Here is a 21809-nt window from a genome sequence, read left to right as displayed (position 1 = left end):
CAGAATCTCCGGTTAATGCGCCTCTAGCGGTGAAAGAAAATACGAAACAATGCGTAACGGTACTGCTCCGTTAGGCATTGTGTTAAAAAGCGTTGGTTAATATGAAACAGTGCCTAACGGCACTGTTCCGTTTTAACCAGCAATGTTGCTGCCGTGTTAAAAATCACCGTCCTGAGTTCTGTGGCCTATACAAAGGTGCGGCTTATGTATTGTTTTATTATCATTTTTTTTGTAAATAAAGCAGATGCGGCTTATATAGGGGTGTGGTTTATAGCCCGAAACGTACGGTAACTCTCTTGTAAAAATGTATAACATAAGGTAATTGAAGATAGATTTAAGGTTAATAGCTATAGTTGAATACACCTGCTAATGAATTGAAAGAGAATTTAACTTGAGATATTGAAGGTAAACTTCATTACATTGCAGTGCAAATGAACAATATTTTCTCAAAAGCAGTACTGACAAGCTGTGACAGGTTATTTCTTACTTTACTTGCAGGAATATATCGACAGCGGACTTTCTCCATATACTAATTACTCCTATAAAGTTGCAGCATGCACTTCCGCTGGTTGTACATTCAGTATGCGAGAGTCTATTTTAACTAAAGAATCGTCTCCTCTTTCGGTAGAGGCTCCTTTGATCATTGCCTTAAGCTCTTCAGGTAAGCAACTTAGACTAACTACAGCTTGTGCTTTGTTAGGTCTAGTAGATGTACTCACATTCTATGAATAAGACTGGTCAGTCATATTGAATATTAAACATGTTGCTTTCTCGGTAAGTATTGACTAGCCACAGTTATTTAGGTAAATGATAAAATAATTCTCTCATTCATTGGCTCAAACTTGAGTACTTATAGAGTCTTCCTAGTGATATATCTTACGGCTTATGTTAGCTTTCGTCTCATCTATTGTGCTCATACAATAGCAATTTGATGGTTGAAATTTAATAGTTTATTGCGTCCTTTTTGGAAAGGATGAACCAATAGAAGTTTTTTGTAGATGCAAAAGTTGTTTTGCTATATTTTGTAGCACATGTAGCATTCAGCTCCACGTATGTCTCTGTCTGTATGAATACTTGTGCTTATTTTCCTGAAAAATGTCAATTATTTAAAAAAAATTTGTGAGGTTCAGAGAGTGGCTTCACAAAACTATATTTTGCAAAGTAGATTGTGGAGATGTCAGTTTTTATGGTTTTCTGTACTTCCTGTGTACCTATCAGAGCTTGAAGTAACCTGGAATCTTCCGGACCAACTCAATGGAGTCCTGCTGCAGTTTGACCTTTATGTAAACTCTCAGCTTGTATACTCAGGCCTGCAGATAAGCTTTCTCATCTCAGGGCTCTCTCCCTACACACAGTACAGAGTCGTGATCCAAGCGTGCACAGGTATGCTCTTTGTTTTTTTCCTCTTTTTAACTAAGCCTTTCCTGCTACGGTTATTCTCAGGCTCATGTCATCAGTTAATGGATGATTAGGTTAGTTGAGCTGATTCCGTATCATCGATTATAACGTATGGAGTCTCATATAATCCCAATAATTCTAGAAACCAGCTCTCACTTGAATCATCTGTTTCTGTCCTCTTTACAACATAGTCAAATGCAGTTGGTGTGGATTCAGCTAACAATGAAGTTAAAATGAGTCTAACGCACATGAGCCGCTCTTTAACTAAAGTAAAATATCAAGCTTGCAACAGTTGTTATTGCACTAATCAATTTCAACTACAAGGATTACGCTTTGTATATATTTGATAATATTTTAGTTCAATTGTTATAGTAACAAATAGGAATTTAGAGTATTGACCCTTTTTTACAAACAACTGTGAACCGCATTAGCAGTCTTGCTAAGCTCTGTGATTATATTCACAGCTGGTGGATGTACATCTAGCCCTCTCACTCTTGGACAGACATTAGCAGATGTTCCTAGAGGCATGGTAGCTCCAATATTAAGGGTGGTATCTTCTACCGCTGTCGAGATTTCCTGGTCTCAGCCTAGCCAGCCTAATGGAATAGTTCATTCATATACTGTGACGCGGGATGGTGTCACTGTCTACACCGGTATATTATTTATGCATCTATATGCCTACTAAGGTCTGCTGTCGCTAGTTGGAATCTCTAAGTTTATTTATATGAAACAGTTTGATAATACTGTGTTAAGTTATGCTGGTTTATTTTACAACTTGCTATTCATGTCAATAAACAACCATATTGATGTTCACATGCTCTAAAATATGTTTACACATGTATACATTATTTTTAGACCGCTCACTGACTATTTTCTGTGATAATTGGCTATTTCACAATGTTTAAAATTTAGCGCCATGCTGCACCAGGGTATTAATGATGGATAATCATCAAAACCATGATTCTGTATATACAAGAGATATCGTGTTTGTTGCAGGGGAAGGATTTGTCTACACTGACACCGGGCTCCAGCCTGATACCCGCTATACCTATACGGTCACTGCTAACAATACAGCTGGGGTAGTTGTTTCTCCTGAATCTACCGCTAGCACATACATGAGTTCTCCGGAGGGCCTGCTTTCACCTACTTTGGTAGCATTGAGCTCTACAAGCATTCAGTTAGTAGTATGGTTGGGTTAGTTATGAGATTGTTGAGAAAATATTTCAGCTTTGCTTGTGAAGATCATCCTTTTGTGTTTGTATTATAAACAAAATCTTTCGAGAACTAGAGTCAGACGTGAATAACTACTGAATAGTTGATTTTTGACATAATATTAGTTATAATGTTACAGAGCTGTTTGGCTGCCTCCGGCTACACCCAATGGTGTGATCACTAACTACACACTGTACGATGACTTCAACAGAAACATTCTATTCTCTGGTCTCCAGTTCAGTGCTACTATAACAGGCAAGCTGTAGCTAGCATTTTATTATCATCTTGCCTTGCTTGTTGTTGTTCGTGGAGATAAATTTCTGGTTTTCACATATATCTGTGTAGATTGTATTGCAAAAATTGTTGTACCGTTGGTCAGAAAAAATTGCTTCGCGCGCCAGGGTAGCTCCACTTCTGGAGTGACTTTCCCATGCTAGTAACTAACTCTTATGGAAAGCAGTTTTTTCATATTTTGTAAATTTAGCCGATGGGTACAGTACTTCTGCTGTCTGAAATGTTTTGCTGTTATAGAAGCCTCATTATCAGAATAGCTTTATTATTAGGGAGAACAGAGGCTACATGATTATTCCAGGCTATAGCTGGAGACTCATCGCTTCATCAGACTCTTTCCTTAGCTTTTATGTGTTTTATGTTTAGGTATCTCTAGGTTTTAGATCTGCGCTAGTTAGTACTTATTGGATGGAACTAACAGTACAGATGGGAGGGAGCTTCCTGTTTTAAATACAATAGTCTATACATTGCAAGGAGGTCTTTTGTATTGGGAACAATGCTAAAGCGTTGTGAGTTTATAATTCCCAATATGTTATAAAACACTTTCTTTTTCTTTGGTACTACCGGGCACGTCTGTGGACATGCCCTTGTTGCACTGATGCTTTTCATGGCCTGCTGTGTCAGCATCGTACCTCTATGCTGTGTCAGCGTCGTAATTCTGTGCCGTGTCAGCATTGTAACTCTGCTGATTGAAGATTCAGTTACTTTTTAATTATTAATCCAATGATTTGTTATGGTTGTATTAATGGTTGCAGGTCTAGAGTACTACACCACATACAGTATCAGGTTACAAGCTTGCACTTTGGTAGGCTGTGCTCTAAGTCTTTCATCTGTGATACGCACATTAGAGGCGCCTCCTTCAGGTCTTGAGAGACCTACGGTAACACCACAGTCTACAGTCACTGGTGCCCATGCTGCCATATTGGTTGTTTGGGAACCACCTAGGCGACTTAATGGGGAACTCCTCGGGTACAGGCTTTATAGAAGAGAGGTTCTCATCGCAAATGGTGCTGGTAAGTTTGTATATGTTACAAGCGTAGCTCTTCAAATGTCTCCTAAAATTTTGGTGTTTGTCAAACTGACTGCGTGAACATCATGTGGACACATGCTGTACTTGTCATATTCTTGACAGTTGGAATACATGCGACCTGCTGTTGACCTTTGACTTCTTCTGTACTTATAAGCTCTTTCAATAGGTGAAGGCTATTCAGAAAGTGTGATGGTCTACAACGGTACAGAGCGGCGCTTCCTTGACCTAGATGTGTCACTCAAACCTTATTCGCTCTATGAGTATGAGTTGAGAGTAGACAACTCCGCCGGCAGCGCTAGCAGTGACTGGTCTAGAGTGAGAACATACCCTGGCACTCCTAGCGGCCTTTCAGCTCCTGATGTTCTGGTAAGAGTTGAGTTCACGCGAGAGTTTCTCGTGCGTGTCTTAAAGTTTGATTTTTTATCATTTGTTGGTTTTTAGTCCTTGCTCCATTCACTAAGCATTGTGTTAGTCATCATATGTGAGAGACTTACATGTAGCTGCTTGTGCAATGAAATCTGTATGGGAAAGTAAGTGTCTGTAGGTACTCTACAATAAGATTGTGGGCTAATAATGAAACATGGTTTATTCTTTTTGCGTCTATTCTTTTGCGTTCATTCATATGAAATATATTACCAGCGTTCACTTTCAACTATGGCGAGGTTAGGAAAATATTGCCATTCTCAGATAATCCAGTTAGCTATATGGTTCTATGTTATTCTCTAAAATGCCAAATGCTTTGACAACTGCCAGATTTCTTCATTTACATACAAATTAGTTTTGAACAAATCTTACCGGTATTGTTTTTAAAATTCTATCAGCACTCAGTACTCTAACCGCTTTTTCTATGCATCAATTTTAACTGTCAATATATACTTTACTATTTTATATATTTTACTCCTGCTTAGTCTGACTACCCTCTCCTCATGTCCTTGCGCTGACACCGGCTTATGTTTATAGTAAGTGATCTTCTGTTATAGAGATTTTTTAAAATTGTCTTCTCTGTAACTTGAAATAAATCATCAGTCCCTTAAAATATTCAAAATAAATATTTAGAAGCACACTTTTTGGCACTCCCAATTCTTGCCACAGTTATTTTTTGCTGGAGATATTTGTAGCTAAGATGGCTCTCTGGCAAGCTTGTTAAAAAACACAATTTGATATTTCATGCAAATTATGTTTCTCACGATATTGTAAAAATGTCAATTTATTGATTTACATTTTGTTTTGAATTGTTGATCAGTTGACCAATTGACAGTCATCATGTCTAATTAAGGCAGGCAGCCTGCCCAACCATCGCATACCTGCCAAACCCTGTCACTTTCTCTGTTTTCCCCGTTCACCGTCGTGCCACAAGATTGGCATCAACAATCTGTTGCTTTTGTCATGTTCAATAGCCATTGGCTATTTTATCATTTCCACATCTGATAGCATGCCTCTCTAATTATTTATGGGTTTTAGGTCATTAACCCCAGGTCTATAACAGTGAAGCTGCACCCACCCGCAGTGCCTAATGGAGAGATTGTAAGCTACGCATTGTCGGTTAATGGGACAACAATGGTATGTTTGGTTTTATTTGTCTCTTTTCAACTAGTTTGACCTGAACAGCAGATACATTCAGTGGCTGCTGTACAAGTACATGCGAAATATCCTTGCTGACTCTCCAAACCAGGGTCCTACTCATGCGTCTGGTGGTAGGGGTTTCTTTTAGGTTTTAGTTTCTCTTCTCTGCACCGCCACCATTCAACACTTGAATGTTTTGCAGACAACAGAAGGCGTTGGGCTAGAGTTTACAGTTTTGGATTTGTCTCCCCACACTGTCTATAATTTGAATTACAAGGCTTGTACTGAAGTAGCCTGTGCTTGGAGTCCACACATTCTGGCCACCACATCCCCAGATTTGCCTCTGGGCATGTCAGTTCCTTTCATTGATAACGTCACCTCCTATTCAGCTTTTATACAGTGGAGTGCTCCGAGCCATCCTAATGGTGTACTCACAGGGTAGGTTTATATCTGTTATACTGTAACACAGTGGAGTGCTTCGAGTGCTCAACTCTGGCGTAATTACAATACATTAAAAATTATTTTTGTAAGGATAGAGTATTGTAAAATTAATGAGACATTTAAATTCATCCGCCTCTAACTATTCAAGGTCATCTTGGGTAGACGTCATTCTCCCAGCCTGTTGAAAGGTTTACTACTTGAATTTGCCAAGTATGAAGCATCTATCAACAATCAGTGGTGATTGTTCGAAACCAATTTAATATGCAATTATGGTAATTGCCTTTCTGCAGAGTATCTATATCACACAAGTGAATTCCGGCTGACACTATGAATTGTTTCTGTAAAAAACACAAATACCATGTTTGGATGTTTGTCTTAAATGTATAGAAAATATTTGAGAACTTTGCTCACGGCAGAGCTTAAAGCTCTGTCTTGACTTTGGAAGGCTTTCTATGTCATCCAGTGATTACCAGGTAAGTTCAAGTTGCTTTAGTCAGAGAGCTCTGACTGAGAGATAACTCATCCCTTTGATTGGGTTAGAATGAACTAGTATACCATTTTGTCATGGTCCATAGTCTATCATTAACAAACTATTAGCCTAGCAATTTTCTTTTATAGATGGTCAGTTCTCTTGACTATCAGTTACCAAAAAGGCCCTCTATTTTATGCCTGTCAGTGTATGTCAGATTGTCTTCTCCTGAAGTTATCCACTCGATCTATAGGTAAATTGACACCACGAATAGATTACGCCACAAGACTGAATTTACCAGTTCCTCCACCTTGTCCGTGCTGAGTAAAAAGGCAGTATATCAAGTTAGATTTTAAGTTATCTTTGTAACCAGGGAACTTAACGGGCTACGGGTGAGTTGGGGATATCCGTTATCTATGTGTTGCACCAGGCAGATACTCACTGCTATTTTATCGCCCTTGGACTTTGTGCCTGCATCATTTTATTTCTATCAATATCCAAACTGCATACGCGACTCGGAAGTGATCAATTCATATGCATACTGCAGAGCGGCACTCTCTAGATAGATATAAGTCTACAGATAACATCTTTTGGCATGGAAACATCTACACCTACTAGGAAGTCTTTTACTAGCAATATCACATGGTTCCAGCGTGTCTATTGGATCATTTCAATAAGCTCTTGTGTCAATTTTATTGTCTTGCGTAAAGCTAGACCTCACACAATAAATTTTGGTCACCACCCATAGAGCTTAATCATCTGCCTTTGTACGCTTTGATAACCATCTGCCGGGTGAATAACTACAGATAGATTCAGCAAAACTATTTTTCCTTATGACGTAATCAAATGGTCGGCGTGTTGTGGCTGGAAAACAAAAAATCGCTCATCATTAGAGAGTTAGTTGTAAAGTATCATCTTGGTTGCCAAGAATGGAGGCCAAGGTATTGCTTAGAGATCTCAAAAGCAACAACTGGTACATTGAAGTCTGCACTTCTAACAGCCTCTTCGAGTAAAGTTTTATAATCCTAGCAGTGGGTAGTTTTGAAATGGCTGAGTTACAAGTGTTAGCCCCATCAGCTCAGCAGCCCTTGTCTGACGCCAGTTTATTGGTTCTCTACATTTATGTATGGTTTTGTTTCTTGTAATCCTTTACATATTAAATCCTAAACTAGATGCATCTAGCTGGTGTTATTTGACGAGAAAGGTCTCCTGTAGTCGGATGCATGCATGTATGTTGATCGATTGGTTTTCTATGCTGTCTTTCGTGTCTGCCAACTTCTTATATTAATCTTTTTCGTCTTTGTATCGAGTCACCCGGCTCTCCGCTTTACGGAGATCTATGGCCGTTTGCTTCAGAAAGTATTTTTCATCTAGTTGAATGAGTCAGTAGACATCCATGTGACAGCAATGGTGACAGCAATGGTAACCCTTAAAAAATATTTTCCTAGTAGCTGTATGGTTGTTAGGTTCATGGGGTCACGAGGTTATGGATAAGACGAAATATTTTTAATTTCGTTCAAAAACCAATTATTTATTTGATGCTATAGTTATTTAGTTTTATTATAATTATTCTTTGAACATGTCCCTAATTGAAAAGTAGTCTCTACTTTGCTGATATGTAATAAATTCTCTTAGCACAAATTTATTACTTTAAAGAGACTACCATAGTTTGTTGATATACGTATGTCTTCCCTTATATCATTTTTTTTCTTTTTGCCGATTAACTGTATATTTTTATGCAAACAAATCTTCCTTGTGACAGACTATTCGAGGTTTGATATTCACAGATCGTAAATTTCCATCACAGAACTAATACTTTAGGTGAATGACAATGCTGCGTTGTATTCTTTAGTTATCAGCTTTACCAAAGATTGGGTTGTCCAAAGGCATATCAACCATTCCATACCCAGTCATGTGTACAATCTCAGCCTACAGTTATTGGCTATGTCTTAGTCAATGAAACTTCGATCATTGTTGTCGATCTTCTACCTTATACATCATATGAGTGGAAGGTGGAGGCATCTAATACTGTTGGAATTACAGAAAGTGACAAGTGGAGTTCTGCTTTTTCAACTCTTCCTTCTGGTTAGTCGCTTTACGCTTCACCTTGTTGGTACTTTTTGATCATTTTTTATTTGATAATGTGATAGATATCATGTGTGTTTAGCTGCTCAATTATCATGCAGTGCCCAAGGAATGCTTCAAGGTTGACTTGCAACCAAATTCACATTACCGTTATTTGATATGAAAAGTTTCACCATGTCTTACTCTGTTGTGTTGTAGGTGCAAAATATGTGGAAAGGTGATACAAGCTCTTAAAAGCTCAAAAACGAACAGAAAATCGCAGCCACACGAGACTGCTGTAGTTTGGATTCCTTTCCAAAACGGCTCAATTGTGACGTAGCTGTGAGAGATGGTTTCTGTTTACACTTTCTTGCAACCTTATTCGTCGAAATTTTTTCACAAATATACTTCAGGCATTCAATAAAACTATGTCTATTGTTCTTACGCGTCTGTTTTATCGTCATTGTAATGCTGTCACTTTTAGCACTGATATCTTATAACTTACCGTAAAAAATCGTTAAACTTTTTAACCTTAGCTCGAAGGAGTACATATCATTGTCCGATAATCATGACGAGCCTGTTGGTCACCTGTGATAATCAAAAAGTGCTGCAAAAATTATTTGCGAAGTATTGTGTCACATGATCAGATTACGATTTGACGATTGAATAATGCCGAAACAAAACTGTAAAGTAGCAAGCATCTATATTTGATACGGGGTTTTTGGTAAAACCCGAAGTGTTTGTCATAAACTAGTGCTACGATAAGTTTTATATTGAGCTTTTTATTGGCCTTTCAATTCACATGAGAACATACGTGACAAGACAATAACCAAATTTCATGGTTACGCCATCGAAATAAAGAGATTCCAACCTATGGCGGCTTTTCGTTTTTGAGCTTTCAAAAGCTTTTAATCACATTTCCACATATTTGGCACTTACAACATAACAGATTAAGACATGGTGAATCTTTTGATACCAAATAACTGTAATGTGAATTTTGTTGCAAGTCCACCTTTCAGAGAGATATGTATATTGGTATGGCAATGCAGATGTAATAAGTTTGTGAAATTTGTCCTCAATATTCCATCCACATTGTGGTTACACGAGCAAAGTGTTCAGCTGAACACAATCCTCCCATGAGGGCAACCAGTATATTGGTCTCCTGACCATTATGGTCTCATGAACCCAATGGTCCATTGACCATTATGGTCTCATGAACACAATAGTCCACGTACCATAATGGTCTCATGAACATATGAGACCATAATGGTCCACTGACCATAATGGTCTCATAAACACATTAGGAACATAATGGTCCACTGGCCATTATGGTTTTATGAACACAATAGTCATATTGTGTTCTATATTGGACTATTGTGTTGCATGAACTATTGTGTCGCAAGGACTATTGTGTTCATGCGACCATTATGGTCGCATGAACACAATATTCCATGGACCATAATGATCTCATGAACACATGAGACCATAATGGTCTCATGAACACAATAGTCTACTGACCGTTTTTTTGCAGATCCTGAGTACATTTCAGTACCTGGAGTAAAATGGGTAACTTCGGCTAATGATGTGATGTTGGATTGGTCTGGAGCTTTTCTGTTGCATGGGCAACTCATTAGGTATGAGTTGTACACTAAAGATCTGAGCGTGGAGGAGGCACGTTTCCTTCGGCGATACTCAGGTGATGCTACCGAAGATATCATTCAGCTCACTGCTCAGCAAGGTTTGTCAGCCATCTGATATTTTTTGACTGTAGCTTTGATCATCTATCAAATTCTAGTCAAATATCTTCAAAATGTCTTCTGGAACTCAATCTTTGTTTGGAGCAAAGATCATTTTTGCTCAGGTCTTTTATTTTTTGCTCGCATGGTCTCAGTGTTTTGGCCATCTTTATTTGATGTTGATTTCTAGTTTTAGACGTTTATGTATCAGTGGTGACCACAGAAGGCTTGATCTCCTCTCCCACACTCCGTCTGGAGGTCAACTCAGTGGGTAGGTTAGCCAAATGTAGGCTGCACTTGCTATGAGTACAGATTTAACTTGCTTTATGTCACGTTGACTTACCTAGGCAGCTGTCTTAATTAGAGTCAGAATATACTGAAGTCTGGTCAGAAAAAGTAATTAAGATTGTCCTATTGCAAAGTTTATCGCATATGACTCACCAAATCAAGGGTTTCTACTGGTAAACTGTTATATTAGCGTTTGTATTGACATATTAATAGTCCACAGAACTAGATGTCTATGATTCAATCAGCAAGTGTTGTGAATCTACTTTAGGCTGATTGCACAGGTAAAAGCAGCAAGTTGTGCTATTTGTTATAATTATTTGAATAAAGTCATATAAAACTTTAAACGCCTAGAATCTTTCATTATGTTTTGGAGCTTCTACTGAAAGAAATGAAATTACATTATGTTTTCGAGCTTCTACTGAAAGAAATGAAATTACATTATGTTTTCGAGCTTCTACTGAAGGATATGAAATTATGATGAATTGATTATCAAAGCCGGTCAGCTTTGAATCGAAATGAGAAAGTAACGTATGAAAGTGAGTGTATCTCCTAGGACAGCCTGTGCTTGGTACAGTTCATACTCACAATATGCAGAGGAAATGTTAACGTTCATCTTTCAAGCTCAAGCCTCATAAACGCTTGCTGAAAGTATTGCATCTTCTTTGAACTTATGTAAGCAGAGTGCGTTGAGCAGATTGCATACATTTCACTTTTTACGCCCCAGATCTACAGCTGCTGGAGGTGTTTAGGCATTTAAAACTGTGGTGAAGCAACGCCTATTGTCTGTTTTCTTGAGTCCTAAACTTTGACTACCCCTGCTATTGTAAATGCTCTAGGTATGTTCTCGTGCTGTACTAGTGTGGCGTAAATGAAAATTACAAATATAGGAGAGAACTTACATCAAGCCAACGCCACAAAATTTAAAGCACTATGTTCTAGATTTTCTTATTCTGCCATATTGAAACATCCTGATTGCGGAGGCATTTTGTTGTGTAGTCATGAGCCGTCTGGCTGTCCATGGTTATTAGAATTCTCAAAGACTAGCTTAACTTCTTTGTTTTTGTGGATGGCAAGTGTCTCTAGCTATGGTTTTACAGGTTTGGTCACCACCACCTCTAGTCCAGCCACAGGCACAACTGCATCCCAAGGCACAGCCATTCCCCTCGCTTCTTGGCTCGTACCAACCGTCGTCATTGCTGTCATTCTTCTATCTATCATCTTCTTTGTAAGAAGCTTTGCTCATTGTGCACGCTTTGTAGTTTGTGTTTCTGTGTTCTTTGCACTAATGGCATGTTTATGATAAACTGATTACAGGGATGATTTCATGTAAAAAAATGTCATTATTATCACGCTCAAAGACAGCATAGGCACCAATTGAAATTAACTTATATGTTCGAATGACAGAGGGAACAATTTTTAATCTTGTATATATTGACGAAGATTTTTCAATATATTTATGGCTGATTTGCTAAACTTTGGTTTTGATATGCTTTAAGTAATGCATTCTCTGAACGATTGATGAACAACCGGGATATTCGCAGTTTTGTTATTTTTTGTGAAATTGTGCCTATATCTCATGTAGCCGATATTCTTAGATATCAATATCTAAAGTTTATTTAGTATTACGTGTATGCTAGCTATCTGAGGCCTTACTAGGTTTTAAGCATGCAAGTATCCTTATTATGCACTTAACTGTGTAGTGCTTTTTTTCCTCCAGTTGTTGGTCAGATATTGCGTGAGAGGCAGGAGACAGCCATATCTCAGAGAAAAGACTCCACTACCCAAGAGACAGTACCGACAAGGTGATACGATTCTACCTAAGTCGTTGAGCCTTACTCCTATAGAATCATTCCATGATGTATTGAGTGCCCAAAATGGTACTGTCACCAGTGCCCCTCTCAACCATAATGTGGGAACTCAATCTGAAATGCCTCCTGAGTCGCAGTCCAGTTTGTCTCTGCAGAGTTCTGTCGCAACAAGAGATGTAAGTATTGTCACTGCACAAAATAAATTGAAAATAACTTTGTTTCTTCCTGGAGCTTCAATTGTACACTAAATGAATTACTAGCATACCACAAGTTGTGCATTTTATGTGGATATGTCTCGTCTCATATCAATCATTCTGTCTAGTGGATATTTCTATCTTATATCAACTATCATTCTGTCTAGTGGATATCTCTAGCCTTATATCAACTATCATTCTGTCTAGTAGATATCTCTAGTCTTATATCAACTATCATTCTGTCTGGTGGATATCTCTAGTCTTATATCAACTATCATTCTGTCTAGTGGATATCTCTAGTTTTATATCAACTATCATTCTGTCTGGTGGATATGTCTCGTCTCATATCAATCATTCTGTCTAGTGGATATCTCTAGTTTTATATCAACTATCATTCTGTCTAGTGGATATCTCTAGTCTTATATCAACTATCATTCTGTCTGGTGGATATCTCTAGTCTTATATCAACTATCATTCTGTCTAGTGTATATCTCTAGTCTTATATCAACTATCATTCTGTCTGGTGGATATCTCTAGTCTTATATCAACTATCATTCTGTCTAGCGGATATCTCTAGTCTTATATCAACTATCATTCTGTCTAGTGGATATCTCTAGTCTTATATCAACTATCATTCTGTCTAGTGGATATCTCTAGTCTTATATCAACTATCATTCTGTCTAGTGGATATCTCTAGTCTTATATCAACTATCATTCTGTCTAGTGGATATTTCTAGTCTTATATCAACTATCATTCTGTCTGGTGGATATCTCTAGTCTTATATCAACTATCATTCTGTCTAGTGTATATCTCTAGTCTTATATCAACTATCATTCTGTCTAGTGGATATCTCTAGTCTTATATCAACTATCATTCTGTCTAGTAGATATCTCTAGTCTTATATCAACTATCTTTTTGTGTAGCGGATATCTCTAGTCTTATATCAACTATCATTCTGTCTAGTGGATATCTCTAGTCTTATATCAACTATCATTCTGTCTGGTGGATATCTCTAGTCTTATATCAACTATCATTCTGTCTGGTGGATATCTCTAGTCTTATATCAACTATCATTCTGTCTAGCGGATATCTCTAGTCTTATATCAACTATCATTCTGTCTGGTGGATATCTCTAGCCTTATATCAACTATCATTCTGTCTGGTGGATATCTCTAGTTTTATATCAACTATCATTCTGTCTGGTGGATATCTCTAGTCTTTTATCAACTATCATTCTGTCTAGTGGATATCTCTAGTTTTATATCAACTATCATTCTGTCTGGTGGATATCTCTAGTCTTATATCAACTATCATTCTGTCTAGTGGATATCTCTAGTCTTATATCAACTATCATTCTGTCTGGTGGATATCTCTAGTCTTATATCAACTATCATTCTGTCTAGTGTATATCTCTAGTCTTATATCAACTATCATTCTGTCTGGTGGATATCTCTAGCCTTATATCAACTATCATTCTGTCTGGTGGATATCTCTAGTTTTATATCAACTATCATTCTGTCTGGTGGATATCTCTAGTCTTTTATCAACTATCATTCTGTCTAGTGGATATCTCTAGTTTTATATCAACTATCATTCTGTCTGGTGGATATCTCTAGTCTTATATCAACTATCATTCTGTCTGGTGGATATCTCTAGTCTTATATCAACTATCATTCTGTCTAGTGTATATCTCTAGTCTTATATCAACTATCATTCTGTCTGGTGGATATCTCTAGCCTTATATCAACTATCATTCTGTCTGGTGGATATCTCTAGTTTTATATCAACTATCATTCTGTCTGGTGGATATCTCTAGTCTTTTATCAACTATCATTCTGTCTAGTGGATATCTCTAGTTTTATATCAACTATCATTCTGTCTGGTGGATATCTCTAGTCTTATATCAACTATCATTCTGTCTGGTGGATATCTCTAGTCTTATATCAGCTATCATTCTGTCTAGTGTATATCTCTAGTCTTATATCAACTATCTTTCTGCTTTGGTACATTCAGGTGTTAGTTTGTAATTGTTGATGAATAATCTACTGAGTAAATGATCAGTTTTTCTAGCTGGTGACAAACGGGTTTCAAACTTAAAAAATGATAGCCTCCTCAAAGTAGTGACAACCTCTTACAGGTTATAATTCACTTGTTTCTCTCTAAGTGTAGTGTTCACTAACCGTGAGAACATTATTTTTGTCTGTTAGTGCACACATTTTCAAATAGTATGCTAGCGCATTGCTCTTTTCATTCGCTGTGTTGAAAATATTTTGATCATTATCAAGTTTTGCAATCTTTTTCCAAACGTTCAAGCTAATGTATTCAATGACTTTGCCAAAAAATTTTTTGCGATTCAAACTTTTTGTTAATAATCTTTTTGATAAAAACTTTTCATATGTTAAAAAGAGTTGCATATAGGATAAAAACCACTGTTTTTGTTTATCTCTAGTCATAGTTAAGTATGGCCTGGCCATTGCACGTACACAAAAGGTTATGGTTTCTGTTCATGATTAATTACACAATTCTCTGGCAACCCATTTCACTACCACTGCTTCTCACCTATTGCCTCATTTCCTAATTATATAACACAATTTTTGAACTGGTAGTAAGTTGTATGCTAATAAGGCAAGTATGTTGTACACTGAAAAGGTGACTACTGATGAACGTGACTTTCAAATAGAGGGTGGCGTATTTTTCAAACATTTCCTCAGAATATTGAGAGAATAAATTTAATTCGTTCACGGGTAAATCCAATGTCGCTTCTATTTTGCAGTCTAATTTGGCGGTGTGACATTAACTCATTTGTATGCAAAAAATTCGGTAAACTACCTCCATTTTGTCATAGGTCTGTAGATAAATATGCACGAAGAAGCTGATACATCTATACCAGTTGATATATGTTGCTTGCTATTAAACTTAGATGACTTAGTGATTTATAGCTTGCGTTGCAATTTGTTGGAGTTTTCAGTTTCTTTAATTTTATTCTAAATTTTAAGGCATATTTTATAATTATTTAACAAGGTTGCATAAAAGCTCTGCACTCATTGATATGTTTGCTACAGTTTGCAGCCAAATGCAGCCTTTTTATGTGCAACAGAACAGGAGTTACAAGCATCGATCCATTGTAAGCTGAGTTCAGATTACTGCCATCATGCTATCAAATAGTATGCTATAAATTTGGAAATTTCAATTTTTATAATAATACTAGTCTATCAAATACTACAAATATATATTCAAAAACAAGTAACATAAACAAGCCATAATTATAATACATGCAGAAAGAAATTGACATTTTATAACAAATATTAATATCTTTATGAACAAAAATATTAACATCGTTCGCACTGCCTGTTGCGTTCTGATTGTCGCGTATGTTTGGAACCATTTAATGTTTTTCTGGCTGTTCAATATCTTCCACAGTGTCTTCTGACCTCAACTAGTCTTCTGCACAGATGAGCTAGTGGATATTGGCGTCAAAACAATATTTTGGCAGAGCAAAACTTTTATGCGATGCCATTTTAAATAGACACTTCTAGCGCAAATGAAGAAAAACCCTCTGTAATCAAAATAGCCTCAGAATGTTAGCCTCAAAATAGGCACTAGCACAGATTCTGTGGAAAATGTGAGAACTTTTTTCACATACACCGAAGTAGCAAGACCGCATTAAAAAAGGAACTACTATTTGCTTGATTCAGTTAGCAATTATTTCTTTGGTTGCATTAGAAGTTTTAATGAAAGAAAACTAAAAACTTGAAGTTGGAAAACGGTCTTCAACACGAACAGAAACAACGAATGAATTACCTAATTGCTAATAATGTACTCAAGCTATTATTAGTACTCGTTTGTGGACACTTTTCTACTGATCACATGCTATTTTGGATTCGTAAAGATTAAGAATGTCTAATAGTGGCGGTCATTAGAACTGGTGGTCAAATAATAGTGGCGTTCAATTAAAGGGTGGCGCTCTATTTTTCAATCTTTCTTCCATAGCGGCACTCACATAGAGGCGGCGTTTAAATACAGGTTTCTGGTATATTAACAAGACTCAAATCAAAAAGAGCAAGACTCAAATCTTTTGTTGTTCATAAACTTGAAGAAAATGAAAGCGAAAACAATTACGCAGGAGGAGCCATTTTGCAATCATGGCTATGTTCAGCTCAGGTTGCTTTTGCTCCATTTCTAGAGTAACCAGTTAGCCATAAATAGCAAACAATAACAGGACGTTGGACGTTCATTGATTTTTGTCTCTTACAGACCCCACAAGGACTGAGGTATACACGGCTCTCTCCCAATGCAATGTCACTTCCATATGCCGGATATTCCAATGGGGCGTATGTCCCTGAGGCTGCAGACATGCAGCGTGGTGCCACCATTTGGCCTGTGGACCCCTCACTATCTTCCTCTGTTCCTTACGAGCTTGAACAAGAATTGATACTGGATCAGTCGTCACCGAAAGCAGGTACCCGAAGTGTCATTTCAAGTCACAGAAGTGTCATCTCTGGACACAGAAGCGTTACTCCTGCCTTGCGAAGTGCCACTCCTCGGCAGGTGCTCGAAGAGGGAAGCGCTCCTAGAGAAACTTACATCGGTAAACTCTCTCCAGGACATTTTCCTGCTGGCAGTCTGAGGAAAGAATCAGGCAGTACGAGCAACTCTGATGAGGATGCGTGGGATGACTCCGTGTTGCAGGAGAGTGGCATGGTAAGGCCTATCGAGTTGGCTAAGAGGAATTTCTTATGCAAGTTTATTGTAACCGAGTAATAATTGTTGCAGTTTGTCGTAGACATGCTGTAGTCATGTTTTTATGTAGAAATATAGAAGCCACCTTCACGTTTATGAATGCACATAAAACTAAATCAAAGTTTTTTGTGTATCACTTTCAGCGAAAGATGTTTTTTTCTATATTTTTCCACGCGTACCCTCCTAGGATCGGTGTAGACATCTAAAAGCACCCTTACAAACTGACAAACAGGTTTTTAGTCTAAAATCATATTTTATGTAAAAGTAAGTTTACTTGTAAGAACTATGATGCTCCCTTGCTGAGATTCTAAGGCTGATTTAAGAAGATTGCTGGCTTCTTTGAGACTAAAGCCGACGTGCTGTAGTTATGTCTTTAATGTCGGTGGATGTACTCCACCTAGGTTTTACGTAGATGTAGGTCATTGATGTAGGTCGATCAGTCAGGTCTGGCGATCACTGGCCACTCCAAGCATCTGTTTTATATTCTACTGTCACAAAGGCTTTCCAGATATTCGGGGTTATGTTATTGGTAGTCAAGAGAAATCCTGTCCATTGTCTAGGGGTATTTGTTATACGCTATGTCAATAAATTTTGATGAAAACCATCTGTGTTAGTAGAGTTTTTAGGATAGCATTCAATTTTACACGCTGTTCCGCTCAACTTTGGCTTGATAAAGTTGAGAGCAGCTTTGTGGTGATTTCCTACTCACATGGCACTTGTAATGGTTATATCCAGCAAATGCACCACATCATTAAATATTATCTTAGAGTTTTATTCTTTTGCAACTGTTCTAAATTGTTACAGCTGTTCATTTATCACTTGTGAAGTACCTGTGTACACTGCGTGTCATGATACTTATAGGCTGCAATATGCTGGTTGTGTGCGTTTGTGGGATTAAATTTTACTTTTCTGCGCTTAACTGCAGCATTACCTGCTTATTCAGTTTTTTGTTTTTTCGCCCATTTGCAACGGTATGTTTTATGTCTTTTTATAATCTATTGATCTTTTAGGGCGTTTCATATTCTTTGCACATAGGCATTACGTGATTGGCTAACCCCACGTAGGTGTTATGTGATTGGCTAAATGCACATAGGCATTACTTGGTGTGGGATCCACGCGTAGGTATTACGTGTTTGCGTGGCTACCCATGTAGCGTTTAGGTTTCAACTGCGTCCTCACATTGTCTTAATTGTCCTCTCATGCCTTGATTGGAGTGTCCAAAGGTACACGAAAAGATTGTTGGCTCGGATCTGTTGACAGCGCATAAGCTCGTGTGTGTTGACCTGTTGACCTGAGATCTTTGTAAAAATTCTATAAAGTTTTCAAGCTATGATAACCCAAAGCTTGTTTCAGAACAAACGTATTCGGTATATACTCAAATGATTCATTAGACTTGTTTGTTGGTCATTCATAGAGTAATTGCCATGTCAGTCACTTATCACTTTAAGATAAATCAATGTTTATGGATATATAAAAATTAAAAGAATGTTTCTCACATATTGCATTTTCTGACTGATAGTTGTTGACATTTTGTTACATGTACTCCTTTAGGCTACATGCCTGAAGGAAGCTAAAAAGCGCCCCTTTGCTTTTTACTCCTTGATAACATTTTTGATGATCTGTTTCTGTTTTATTGCCTTTAGCCCTTTTACATATGTTTGTTTATAAATCTCGTTTCTCCGCTATAGAACTTCCAGGTCTTGTCTGCGAATCTCTGTTCATTGATCTGGTAACTCTATGCTTTCGCAAGATTAATATATCAGTTTTATTGTATGTAATTGGTTATGGTGTTTGCTCTATACCTTAATTAATATTGATATATTCATCTTTGATTGACAGTTCGACGACAGTGAGTTCTCATCTAGTGATGTGGAGTTTCCCTTCCAGCAAACAAGTTTTACCGATACACATCTATGAGCTCATCTAGCATCTAGCCTTCACCTTTATAAATGCAATTGCTGTATTAGGAACTCCTGCTTCTTGGAGCAATATTTATGCTGTGATTAACATTTAGGCAGGGTTTTGTTGAAAACAACTTTGGTTATTTGAGCTAATGTTATAAGCTCACATTGTTTTCACACCAGGACATTTATGTAATTTTTAATTTTTGCTATTCGCTAGAGGATTAATTTATATTAATATAATTAATTGATATAAGATTAATTTATATTTTCAGTATTATTACGCATAATTTCATCTGCTTTTACAAGGTTTTCCAGTTTCATTATCATTTCTTTCTACTTGAATAAAAATTATTTGTATTAGCCTACAGACTGTTCTTTTATCCAGTTATGTGATGATGTAATCCGTCCTGAATTTACAATCATTTAACTTTGCTATATGGAAGTGTATCCTTTTGTCAAGTCGGTTTGTTAGGACCATCATTTCTATGCATTTAGTCTGTGCTCTTCACTGTACCATATTTCTTCTTCAGTTTTTTTTCTATTTTCTGTGTTTAACATGTATGTTAGTAGTTTTCTTTATTATGAAATACGTATTCAAGTACATCGTTAAATTGTAATTAAAAAGGATGTTTGTTTTGCAATATACATGTACCTTGGTCTAAAATGGTCTCGCAAGTGTATATATGTTAAAATAGCAATTTACTTGAGCTCCCAATTACCTTTTACTCAATCAATACACAGCTGGCTCTTCATCTTCTGGTCTTACAGCCTAGTAGTCTCTATAGCTAGTAGTCTCCATATCTAGTAATAAAGTCTATATCTAGTAGTCTCCGTATTTAGTTCTCTCCTAGATTCTGCCCTGTTTTTGGTTATATATAGTAAGCTATGTAAAAGTTGTTAAGTGTTGGCAACATTATTTATGCTGAGTCCATTTTCGTAGCTAAGGCTACTGATACATCATTGAGTGTGATATATCATAAAACTGTTGCTTTAAAGGATACAAAACATGAACATTACTCAACAACTGTGTTCCAACAAGTAAAGATCCTGTTAATGTGCAAATTAAACCCAAATGGAAAAATAAGTTCTAGCTGGATGTATTACAGTGTCAGTGTTCTTCTTTAGTCACACCATGCGGCACTGTTGTGTTATGTCCAACTATTACATTGGCAGTCTCAACTGATGTAAGAGATTTTCAGATATACCGGTAAACCACAAGGAGTAAAAATGCTCGGAACTATTTAGATATGCTGGTAGTCTGGCAATTATCCCAGGTGTATCTGTTGGGATGATGCAATCCTTTTTCCCAAACTCAATTGTAGCTTCAGATGAACAGACGCTATCTTTGTGCCAGTTTTCCAAAATATATGCGCATAAGCTAAGCGTTTCTATAAAAAAGACATGTCACTCATACATCTATACATGCATAGCCAATATGTGAACCCGCGTGCTATGTAGTCTTCGCTCATATACCTCGCTGGTCATATAACACATCTACACCCTTCCCTAGCTGAGCAGATTTATGTCAGTTTTTATACACTTGACTTTTGAGAACACATAGACACGGGCTGCGAAATTAGTTTTGGTTTATTTTCAATCATTCATCAACATTCCACTCTATATGGTTAGTAGTGAAAATGTGAATAATTTTTAATCGTGAAACCAAATTATTAATATAGATTTTGTCACATTCATAACATTTGTTGTTTGTGAAGTTTGGTATTTCAGAAGAATTTGCAGTATTTCGAGTATAGCCTTGAATTTATGCATATTATCTTGGCAAGTGCTGATCGATATGATTCTCTCACATTGTTACAATTGGAAGGTATATATTACACTGCCATGATTGTCAGAAGCAGATCAGCGTGCCTTGTTTGTCACATTCTTCAGCATTTACCTGGATTTGACGTTGCTTCTCCAACTTTATTTTCTTCCCTGCAAAGTTTGCTGTTGAGGAGGTCATATGTCTGCCATCTTGGCAGCTCTCAGTAGTATTCGTACTAACATTCGTATCAGTGTAAGTTTCATTTTTACTGCATTCTGTTGCAAAGTAAATCTGAACTTTTTCTTTTATCCCATAACTAACAGTAAGGCTGGTGATGCCCAAATTTTTTTAATTTTAAATCAGATAGCCTGCAGGTAAGTGTTTAAGAAGCTGGTTCACCTGGACCAGACAGAGTTTTGGAACCAAATATTTCAGTGATCAGGCCTAGAGTATTAGCAAATCCAAGAAATAGAATAGACGCTTTTTCATAATCATATTAATAGAAGTTTTCAATCAACTATTCCGCAGGTAATAATATTAATGAATTCCAATTTGTCATTCTGTGTGTGTGCGTGTGAGTATGTGCGCGTGTGCGCGCATATACGTGTATGTGTGTGCGTGTGTGTGCATGTGTGTTTGCGCGCGTGTGTGTGCGCGTGTGTGTGCCCGCGTGTGTGTGCGCGCGTGTGTGTGCCCGCGCGTGTGTGTGTGGGCGTGTGTGTGTGCACGTGTGTGTGTGCATGTGTGTGTGTATGTGTGTGTGCGCGTATGCGTTTATGTGTGTGCATGCCTGTGTCTGTTAGTTCATGTAAACCTTAACTGTTTCTACCATTTTTGGCTGATTTTGTCTACACTTCTCAAGCCTATGCTTCATTCTTTCCACTAGGTTGTCAAAAATATTTGGT

General features: G+C 37.3%; 1 protein-coding gene across 1 annotated transcript in view; it reads left to right on the top strand.

Moving 5' to 3' along the window:
- The window catches only part of LOC137400473 (usherin-like), a 108377-nt gene extending 88531 nt beyond the window's left edge, over positions 1-19846 (top strand). Inside the window, 16 exon segments of the mRNA XM_068086797.1 lie at positions 499-661; positions 1219-1383; positions 1863-2051; positions 2395-2575; positions 2750-2865; positions 3657-3914; positions 4098-4297; positions 5393-5491; positions 5697-5932; positions 8257-8489; positions 10000-10206; positions 10395-10475; positions 11590-11717; positions 12210-12476; positions 16750-17196; positions 19075-19846. Of these exon segments, the coding sequence (XP_067942898.1) occupies positions 499-661; positions 1219-1383; positions 1863-2051; positions 2395-2575; positions 2750-2865; positions 3657-3914; positions 4098-4297; positions 5393-5491; positions 5697-5932; positions 8257-8489; positions 10000-10206; positions 10395-10475; positions 11590-11717; positions 12210-12476; positions 16750-17196; positions 19075-19152 (3048 nt within the window). The 3' untranslated portion in view covers positions 19153-19846.
- Positions 19847-21809: the final 1963 nt, after the last annotated feature.

The sequence above is a fragment of the Watersipora subatra genome, chromosome 7 (genome assembly GCF_963576615.1).
Source record: "Watersipora subatra chromosome 7, tzWatSuba1.1, whole genome shotgun sequence".
In the NCBI taxonomy this organism is placed as follows: Eukaryota; Metazoa; Bryozoa; class Gymnolaemata; order Cheilostomatida; family Watersiporidae; genus Watersipora; species Watersipora subatra.
The sequence above is the reverse complement of the archived record's forward strand: the minus strand, read 5'-3'. Positions and strand labels throughout refer to the sequence as shown.